The 10490-nt window shown below is 42.5% G+C and overlaps 1 protein-coding gene across 1 annotated transcript in view; it reads left to right on the forward strand.

The window, feature by feature from the left end:
- Nucleotides 1-7918, forward strand: part of LOC103361526 (DNA (cytosine-5)-methyltransferase 3B-like) — a 59365-nt gene extending 51447 nt beyond the window's left edge. Inside the window, exons 12-21 of the mRNA XM_008287629.1 lie at nucleotides 872-984; nucleotides 1063-1246; nucleotides 2003-2087; nucleotides 2185-2330; nucleotides 4191-4281; nucleotides 5391-5539; nucleotides 5657-5742; nucleotides 6059-6128; nucleotides 6214-6335; nucleotides 7453-7918. Coding sequence (XP_008285851.1) covers nucleotides 872-984; nucleotides 1063-1246; nucleotides 2003-2087; nucleotides 2185-2330; nucleotides 4191-4281; nucleotides 5391-5539; nucleotides 5657-5742; nucleotides 6059-6128; nucleotides 6214-6335; nucleotides 7453-7708 — 1302 coding nt within the window. The 3' untranslated portion in view covers nucleotides 7709-7918. The remainder of the gene's footprint in view (nucleotides 1-871; nucleotides 985-1062; nucleotides 1247-2002; nucleotides 2088-2184; nucleotides 2331-4190; nucleotides 4282-5390; nucleotides 5540-5656; nucleotides 5743-6058; nucleotides 6129-6213; nucleotides 6336-7452) is intronic.
- The last annotated feature ends 2572 nt before the right edge of the window (nucleotides 7919-10490 follow it).

A 10490-nucleotide genomic window follows, 5' to 3' on the forward strand; every position in this document is an offset into this window, starting at 1 on the left:
GAGCTAGATCTCCATGGTGACTGATGCTGTGGAGCTAGTATTCGGAGATCAAACTTGATATCCTGATTCCAGCACAGCGAACAAAAAACGCAATTAAAACAAAAAAGAAAACAGAAAAAGACAAAAAAAACGGGTACCTGAATGAATATAATTACTTGAAGTAAGCATGCAAAAAAAAGAGGGGTTGCTATTTTTAGTTAATGACACTGAGTTCACCTGTTATTCACTAATCAAATGTTTATTTTCTTGCAGAGGAGACGATTCGCAGGATCATGGACATGAAACTGGACATCGAAGGTGAGTGTTTGTACAAATTTGTCCATTTGCACGTGTTCGATGTTGCAGGCTTTGCTAATAATCCAATAGTTGCTTTCATTATTGATTCTTGAGTTTGTCACGGTCTTTGTGAGAAAACATAATAAGCACACAGTCTTATGCTTTTTTTTACTCGTTCCTGTTTGTGTGCAGGCTTCTGTTTGTGTTGTGGAACGGACAGCGTTGACATATTCCACCCTCTGTTCAAAGGCAGCCTCTGCTTGAAGTGCAAAGTAAGAAAAGATCAGCCACTCTGCAGCAATAAGAGCCTCCTGATGCTATAATTACTGGTTTTAGTAAACACACGTGCTAAAGACGTCATGCTCCTGATTGGTTTCACGCGTTCTTATATAGATTTCACAAAGTCGAGAACATTTATTCACATTTACGTGGAGCTAAAGTGTCCCAACATCTGACCTGCAGCGGTGGTTAAAAGTTTTACATTTCTACATAAGTATGACCTGACGTGTGCGTCGGAGCCCCTTCTTGTTGCTTCAAAGTCAGAAAGTTTCTTAAACTGTCCTTACGATGTCTGATGGTGTCGGTGTTCCTGCAGAACAACTTCACAGAGACGCTGTTCCGCTACGACGAGGACGGATACCAGTCGTACTGCACCATCTGCTGCTACGGAATGGAGGTCATTCTGTGCGGCAACGACAGCTGCTGCAGGTTGGTGTGGTTACTGGTTTAGTTAGCTGGTTTCAGTTGGTCGGCTGGTTTCAACCATCTTCCCCTCTCCACCGTCAGGTCTTTCTGCGAGGACTGTCTGAACATCCTCGTCGGCTCGGGTACGTTCGATTCGCTGAAGGAGCTCGACCCGTGGATCTGCTACCTGTGTCAGCCTCACGGGCCCCACGGCGCCCTGGTGCCCCGCCAGGACTGGAGCGTCCGCGTCCAGGGGATGTTCGCCAACAACAGCGGCATGGAGTTTGTAAGTCGTCAGCAGGCCGAGGTCACATTTTTAACATGGTTTTGATAGAAACGTGGTGAGTGGAGGCCCAGATTTAGCTAGTCTCCAGTAGCAGTAGCATATCATGTTATAGCACAGCATGCTATAGTATTATAACGCAGTGTAGTGTAATACAGTATTTCCATTTATAAACCTGAAGTATTTTTAAGCTAGTAAGTATGTTGTGGCCGCGAACAGCAAAGGCTGATCACATCTGCTCACATGAGGAGATCAATAACAATACACAGTGAAGGAGGAAGTTAAAGTCGTGTAAACAGCAGTACAACGGCAGCAGAGGAACAAAAACAACCACAAAAACAACAGAGATGTTAGAAAGCAGAGTTCTGGAGCTCTCTGCCAGCCAGAAGGGAGGATCAATTGATTAATTAGAGTCAGACTCTACTACAGTCTGCTGTAAGATAATATATAATATATATTTAAGCACGTTTCAAAAAGATTTTTAAAAAATGTGTGTAGGGAAGTTAAAGTTTACAAGATAAGCAACTTTAAACAGCTGGAATACCTAACATTAGCAGCATCTGTGTTCTGCAGAATATCATAGAAGAAACAAAATAAAACGTACCGAGACACGGTGACATAAAACCCAGCTGCAATTTTTAAAAAAAAGAGTGTATTTTTGCAAAGGTCCTTAAAGTCAAATGTAATTAATTCCCCCCGACATAAATGTCTTGGGAGCTGCTCTTTCTCATTGACCACACTGTGTTTGTCCTGTTGTAGGAGCCTCACCGTGTCTACCCGTCCATTCCTGCAAACCTGCGCCGACCCGTTCGAGTTCTCTCGCTGTTTGACGGTGTCGCGACAGGTGAGCGTCCCGACGGGGCTCCGTCCGCTGCACCACTTTTAAACTAAACACTCCCTCCCGTTATTTATGCTGCGTATCTGCTCGTTTGTCTCCTCAGGCTACCTGGTTCTGAAGGATCTCGGCTTCAAAGTGGAGAAGTACGTCGCCTCGGAGGTTTGCGAGGATTCAATCGCCGTGGGGACGGTCAACCATGACAGGAAGGTCATCCACGTCGGTGATGTCCGGCTCATCACCCCGGAGCTGGTGCGTTCACATTCAGGCCTTTTGTTTGATACAGACAGGCTTTCTCATTTAGTCGCACCTCCCACCTTGTCACCTCGCCAGCTGAACATCTACAGACATCAGTGGACACTAAATGTACAGATGCTCCCTGAACGCCTCACAGTGCAGGCTGCAGTAGATGCTGCTGGGTGTTTCCATGAGCAGAGAAAAGCAGCATCTTTAACCGTAAACACCACAGTTGATGGTGCTCAGATAAATTTGGGGAGCTAAAATCGTTATTGTGATTAGTTTAGTTTTGCAGCCCTGCTTCTCCAGTAGCCGTTGTAATTGTAACAGTCTGTATTTTCTGCCTTCGCCTGAACTCTGACGATCAGGTGTGTCTGATTCAGAACCTCTCCATCTCCACCAGCCACCCTCATCTTGTTTTCATTTTGTTTCTTTTGAATAATCAGCTGTTGGTTGTTTACGTCGTTCCCGAGTCACGGTGACCCCGTGGACGTACATTCTCCAGCTTTTTGTTTCTTTGGTCGCGCCGTCGATCCGTTTGGCGCTGCACTTCTCCAGCTTCATTCCTTTCAGTCTCAGGATATGTCCAAAGTCTTTGTTCGTACGTCTCTGTTTAAGTCCCGGGGCCTCCAGGGAGCAGTTTGGTTGTAATTCCTCCAACACTGACTGGTTTGTTCCTTCGCATTCTGCTCCAGCACCACATTTCCAACGATGATCTTTGTTGCTTTGCTGACATCGTTGTCTTTCATTATTTTGTCCAGAGATTGCAGTTTTTCCAAGCACTGTGTGCACTGTTTTATTTCTGCAGCACATCCCCTTCTCTCTCTCTCTCTCTCTCTCTCTCTCTCTCTCTATCTCACTTTTAAAAAATAATCAGCGACAGATGCTTTATGTTTGGAACACATAGCGGCTAAACAGCTTGTTTTTGTGCATCATTAATTCACTGTAAGTTATAAAAACACTACTTTTCACCAACTCAGTATCTTCCTGGAGCGACACCAGGACAACAACACGCTCAAAAAAAAAAAGCAGATGAGACCATTTTGGAGTCATACATGGAGATAAAACACAAGGTTTCCACTGAATTAACCCTCAAATGCAGAATCTGTCTCTGTAGAAACTCTTTCAGGGCCATTTTTTAGATGTGAAGCATGTACTTACTTCTGAGCAAGTGACCCTGAAAAAACTGCTGTTTGGGGCTCGATGTTAAAAAAAATGTAAATTGGGGAACGCTGATTGGTTAAATTCAGAGAGTAAGGACAACAAGTGCCCTTTTTCCTGATTGAATAGCTGTCTATATGCTCTGATATCACATCAATAACATAAAAAAAACCCCTTCATTTAAAGTCTGGTGTGGATCGACTGAAATATGAACGCCAAACTGGAACATAAACAAACTAAAAACAGGACAGACAATTGGTTCTTCTCTTCGTAGGAGCTTTGTTACTCATCACACTTCTGCACAGGCCTCTGAACCGCCGTCTTCTTGCAGCGTATTTTCATTTCTGTGTGCAGCTCCAGGTTTCCCGGCTTTGTTTTGAATTCTCAACACATTTTACACTTTTTTGAGTTTCAGCCAGTTAAAAACAAACACCAGCGAGTGCTTCTAGCCCAGTAAACAGCGTTGTTTTGGACGTTCAATGAGTTGTTTTCCAATGAAACTGTCACCTTATTTATGTACGTTTTGTTTTGCATCTTGTGGTTCGATGTTAAAAATGTCAAAGTATACGAAGCGAACCAACGCTAAAATGTGCTCGTTTTTTATGGTGAACTCACCTTTAAAAAAAAACAACCACTAAGCAATACAGCTGTCAGTGTTCTTGTAACTGAAATGACAGACTTTTACCAGCTCATCGCTTCTCTTCGATCATGCAGCTCGAGGAGTGGGGTCCGTTTGATTTGCTGATCGGCGGCAGCCCCTGTAACGACCTCTCCATCGTCAATCCGATCAGGAAGGGCCTGTATGGTACGTAACTACATCTGTGTGTGTATGTGCTTGTCAGATTTATTACATCCGTTGACATCTGCTTTACTTTGCTCATCAAGGAGCTATAAAATTAACTATGGTGTTCCTCAGGGTTCAATCTTAGGTGCCACACTTTTTTTAAATCTGTATGTTACACTTGTTCAGTTTCCATAGTTACACTGATGACACACAGCTCTACATCGCCAACTGATGCCGCTTTAACTATATTTTAGACATTAATGGATGGAAAAGAAGTTTTTACAGCTCCATCAGGACAAAACTGAGGTTCTGGTCACTGGAACTGAAGCTCAGAAAGACGAGCTGATCTCACAACGATGAGCTCCGGCGTTAAAACCACGAAACAAGGCAAAAAATCTTCTACTCATCTTGGACTCTGCAGTCACTTTTAAGCCTCACTTCAAAAATATAACCAAGATGGGGTTTTTTATCACTTAAAAAACATCACAAGACTGTGACCAGTCCTCTCTAAAACTAAAGCAGAGACACTAAGAGATGCTTTTATCATTTTCAGGACTGAGTAGTGTTATACTCTCCTGTGTGGTCTCCCTAAGAAGACTATGCTTCCTCTTCTTATTTCTGTTATGTCTAAAGCACTTTGTGTTGCATTTTATTTGTATGAACAGTGTTTTTTAAATATATATAAAGTCTGATTGATTTAATAATCTGTTTATAGTTTAAACATCTCATCAGCCTAAAATGACAGCGAGTTTCAGCTTCTTAGAATAAAGTGCTGTTGTATTTTTGTGAATGAAACGACTGGATCGCAACCATCAGCTGGAGGAGCCACAAACAGTTGAAACCAGAAGTTTACATCCACTGTATAAAAAGACATAAAACCTTTCCTTACTCACTGTCTGACATTAAATCAGACTGAACTTTTCCAACATTATTTCTATTTACTAAACGCCAGAACCCAAAACGTTTGACCCAAGTCATGCAGTTTAAAGGCAACGCTACCAGGAGATGCTAAGGACATGGATGTAAGCTTCTGGTTTCAACCGTATTTACAAACGAGCACCTGACAGATTTCAACTTGAACGTGTTGAATATCTGTCATCTCCGTCTGTAATCCATCTGTCCTCCTGCAGAGGGCACCGGCAGGCTGTTCTTCGAGTACTACCGCATCCTGCAGCTGCTGAAGCCCAAAGAGGACGACCCCCGGCCGTTCTTCTGGCTGTTTGAGAACGTCGTCTTCATGAACACTCACGACAAAGTCAACATCTGCCGCTTCCTCGAGGTTCGACCCCCTCACATCTGTTTGAATCCTTAAACCTCTTTTCCTTCTTCTGCCTGCCTCCTTGCCTCCTTCTCCTTCCTTTCTTTACTAAAGTAACGCTCTGTTGTTGCTGAACAGTGCAACCCGGTGCTGGTGGACGCTGTCAAAGTGAGTCCAGCCCACAGATCTCGCTACTTCTGGGGAAACATCCCCGGGATGAGCAGGTGAGTGGTTTTACATCATCATCACTACTGACCTACTGGGCAGAAAGTGACACCACATTCACACACTGTAGCATGTCTGGAATAAATCTAATTAAATGTAATTAAATAAATGGTGTCGTGTGTCGGTGTTGTGTAGTTGGAGTAACTATAAAAGTATAGATGTGTGATAAATTGTTTTTTGTACTTTGTCCACTTTCTTCTCTTTGTTTTTATATTTAGTCTTCTCCAGTCTTTAATTTCCCTCCATCTTGTTTCTTAATCTTTATTTTCTTCATGTTTTATGAGTTTTTTTTGTTGCTTCTCCGTCCCCCTTCAGGCCCATTATCGCCTCCCAGAAGGACAAGCTGAACCTCCAGGACTGTCTGGAGATCGGCAGAGAAGCGAGGGTCAGTGGCTGAACCGACGTTTCTGTCATTAGAAACACTGATTATGTTCATTACGGTGCAAACGATCCTTTTTCTGTTGTTCCAGATGACGAAGGTGAGGACGATCACCACCAACCCCAACTCCCTGAAGCAGGGCAAAGGCGTGGCCCAGCTGCCCGTCCTGCACAACGGCAAAGAGGACAACCTCTGGATCACCGAGCTGGAAAAGTAGGTGTAGTGATGGTTGACGTGGAGTCAATGTGGAGCGTGTGTGCACACGTCAGACTGGCAGCTTACGGAAAGTTATCAGATATCTCACTGTAGGCAAATTAGTCACTGCAATATAAAGTCCTGCAGCTCCGTGGAAACAGAACAACCATGAAGAAGGAGAGAGAACTCAGTAATGTCTGCTGTCAGTAAAACACAGTTAGAATAACACAAAGAGATGCAAAAATGACTCAAAGCTCTGAAAAAATTCAGAAAAAGATGCAGAAATGACTCAAAACTATTAAAAAATGATACAAAAAGATGCAACAATTTCACTAAAAGATACAAAAACAACAGAAATTCTTGCAAAAATGACTCAAGACTATTAAAAAAGTGACACAAAAAGGTGCAAAAATGTTACTAAAAGATACAAAAACAACACAAATTCTTGCAAAAATGACTCAGAACTATTACAAAAGACAGAAAAAGATGAAACAATTACACAAAAAGATGCAAAAATGACCCATAAAGAAGCAAAAAATACTAAAGGACACTGAGGTTCATGTTTCAGCATAAAGTCCTGCAGCTCAGTGGAACCAGAACAACATGAAGGAGGAGGAGAGAGAACTCGGAGACGTCTTCTGTCAGCAGGAATCAGTCAGAATGACAGAAACGATAAAGAAATGTGAAATTAAAGTTGCATTTTTTTAATCATTTATTTTACAAAAAGTGAAACAAACCAACATGTTGAACATTTTCCACCATGTTGACTCCTTTAGTTCTATACTTACTGGTCCTCCTGAAACAAAGCCTCCGTTCAGCAGAGTTCAGACAAAAAGTCCCTGAATTTTTTTTTTTTACTTAGATTTGGTTGTTTTGTTTTGTTTTGTTTTGTTTTGTTTTGTTTTGTTTTGTTTTGTTTTACTGATGAAACCAAAAGTCACACATGATGAGTTCAGTGACCTTCACAAAGTTGGAAAATCTGTCGATGATTCCAGTTTAGACATTTTACAGATGATTAAAAATAACCCGTCCTCCATCGGTGGTTCTGAGGTTGTGGACGGTCAATCAGAATATCTGCCTCGTGTTGTTCAGACAAACCCATAAACTGTGAACGTCCTCCTTCCTGCTCCTCCAGGATCTTCGGCTTCCCCAAACACTACACCGACGTCAGGAACATGAACCGGCAGCAGAGGCAGAAGGTTCTGGGGAAGTCCTGGAGCGTCCCGGTCATCCGCCACCTCTTCGCCCCCCTCAAGGACTACTTCGCCTGCGAGGAGCTTCCCCCTATGATCACCTCCTCCACCTCCTCCTCTACCTCCAGCTCCTCCAACTCCACTTCCTCCACCTCGCCGCCTTCTCCTGCCTCTCCAGATGTGCAGCAGTCCAGATAGGGGAGGTCGGTTTTATTTCCTGTAGGAAGATCTTAAATCCAGATCTTCAAATCCAGATCTTCAGTTAATACTAGTTCTCCAGACTCTGTTTCAGGTTAATGCGTGGCTGCCTGCTAGCTTAGCCATTAGCCATTAGCATTAGCCGCTGTGAGAGAAGCTAACTTCCTGGTTTCTTGTTCAGTTTTCTCTGCTTGAGAGCCATTTATGAGAAAGACAGGAGGCTGCGTCACACCTCAGGTATCTAATTTATGCAGATAATCGTAAAAATGCCAAATATCAGCCATGATAATCGCTCTATCTCTAGTTTTTTCTTCCCCCCCACCGTACGTTTGTGAAGAACTTCTCAGAGTATAAATGGTCTCTGCAGTAGAGTCCAGCTCACAAACAGGCCTTTGTGTGGTTCGCTGCCACTGAGCCATTGTGTTGGCCGTGAGCTGGACTCATGAAGCATGTCGTCACCTCGACCCCCAAAGCTCCTCTCAGGCTGGCTCAGATTAGACGGCCTCCGCTTGGTGCTTTTCTCTCCACATGCTGGAGTTTTAAGACTCACGTTTTTAGCTCAGGACACTGCAGAAGCAGAAAATTCACCTCATCTGGTTGATCATGTGCAAGAAATCACAATATACTTATACATACGTCTTCATAGGGCAGCTTTAGTGCCATAAATCACACCAGAAAATCATGATTTTATCAAAAAACAAGGTAAATTCAACATGACCAGGTGTACTTACGGGTTTTATTGGTTTCCATATTGGCTTCAGTTTCTAGCTATGATATAAAAAGTGTATTTTGGGTGATTTTTAACAAGCTAACATGCTTTTTTAAATCCACTGGCAGGTTTTAGGGTTCAGAGGGTTAAACTATCAGGTGAAAGAGGAACGTGTTCATCATACAACACTGCTAGGTTTTAGATATGTGGGGTTTCATACAGGGAGCTGCCACTGGTGCTTCACTGAGCTCTGAATCATGTTTCTGGGAGACAATAAGGAACTTCTGCTGTTAAAAAAAGTCATGTATAGGAAATGTTTGTACATTTACTGCCTTCTTTTCTAATCTTGTTTTTGTGTATTTCTGGACCTTTTATTTTTTTAGTTGTGTCAGAGCAGAAAACGACAGCGACCTGGATGTAGTGTGTATTGTGTAGGTTGTGTTGCTGGTGCTGTCCGGCCTGTGTGAGTCCAGGTGTGTTGCACTGCCACTTTGCCGCCGACTGAACTGTGACGAACACAGAGGCTCGCAGGAGTCTTGACTTTTGGTGCTGAACGATAACGAAGCCATACTGTTGTTGGTGTTTTACTGTAAATAGACGGGACTCTGGTTTTTATCTGCTTTTTGTCTGTGGGAGAATCACAGGTGATCAAATTTAATTTGCTCATTTGATTTTAAACCGTTGCTGCTGAGCTTCTGTCTCCCCCTGCTGGCAGTGAGAGTCATTACACACTTGAGCTCTCTTAGACTGTAATCCTTCCTGTGAAATTATTTTTTATCTGCAGCATCAGAACCGTTTCTCGGATGCTTTTTAACGTTGTTGTAGCTGCTCTATCAATACGGTGCATTCTTTCCAACGGCCAGCAGGGGGCGACTCTTAACGAGTCAGATTATCTGGAAGTCTGTTAGAAAATGAGCCGACTTGTCGCTCCATCTGTAACGCCAGGAAACGTTTTCCTTCCTAGTTTATGATCCTAGCTGCTAGTTTTATGTCTCTTATAATGCAGCATCTTGTTAATTTAGTAGAATTATTTTCTTATTTAGGGGAAGCAGTTCACATAATAGCGTCTGGTTTAGAATGTAAAGGACATGTTTTTATATGCAAACGTCCCAAACTGCAGAGATTTCTTTTTTTCCCTGCATGGATGTCGATCTGTGTTTCTCAAATACCTCGAAAGGATCAGTTTACCATCACAGAGGAGTAAAGAAATAAGAAAAATATAGACTGAAGCTGGAATCAGAGAATTTGCGCTGCTTGAAACTGGTGAATTGAATAGTTTACAGCTAAATGAATACAAACAGTGAATCGTTGCAGCTCCAGCTGGTACTGATTTAACATCAGCTGTGTCTAAATGATAAGAATCTGGAATAAAAATAGAAATTCCTAATTAGGGGTTTCACTTACTTAGGTTTGGGGAAAAAAAGAAAAGGAAAAAATTGTTTTTTTTTGTTTTGTTTTTTTTAATCAAATGATCAGAAATATCAGGAAAAGGAACAGATTTCTGTCAGATCATGTTTACTCCCCTGATGTCCATTCAGAGCAGGTGAAGCCTGTTTAAGGTTCTGGTTCTGGCTCGGTGACACTGAGCCTCTGCAGATGTTGTCTGTGCTTTTCCTACACGTCATGATGAGGCCGTTCTGTGACTCTGGTCATTAATTATTACCTTGATCTGGTCGTTCTGATTCTCCAGACCGAGTCTTAACCACCGAGTCACTCGTTAGTCATCACATTAACCTGAATGACTCGTTTTGAGACTCTCTGACCTGTGAACTCATCCTGTTACTTGTTCAGACGTCTGTGAGCAGCAACCACAGCGTCTGATGTTGATGTTTTTAATCCTTCTTTCTCCGGTGATGACTGTGTTCTGGTACCGACTGCTGCCATCTGATGTTTGTATCATGAACATGGGTTTTAGGCTGAACACCATTTTGCACATATTAGCAGGTGACTGGGTTTAGAAGAATCATCTCTGCAGGTTTTTACACAGAATTGTTCATACTATTGATAAATTAGGGGAGTAATTGAATGGAAAACCGATTTTTTTGTATTGTTAATACGAATGAAAGAAATAAA

This window comes from Stegastes partitus, unplaced genomic scaffold (genome assembly GCF_000690725.1).
Source record: "Stegastes partitus isolate 25-593 unplaced genomic scaffold, Stegastes_partitus-1.0.2 Scaffold510, whole genome shotgun sequence".
NCBI lineage: Eukaryota > Metazoa > Chordata > Actinopteri > Pomacentridae > Stegastes > Stegastes partitus.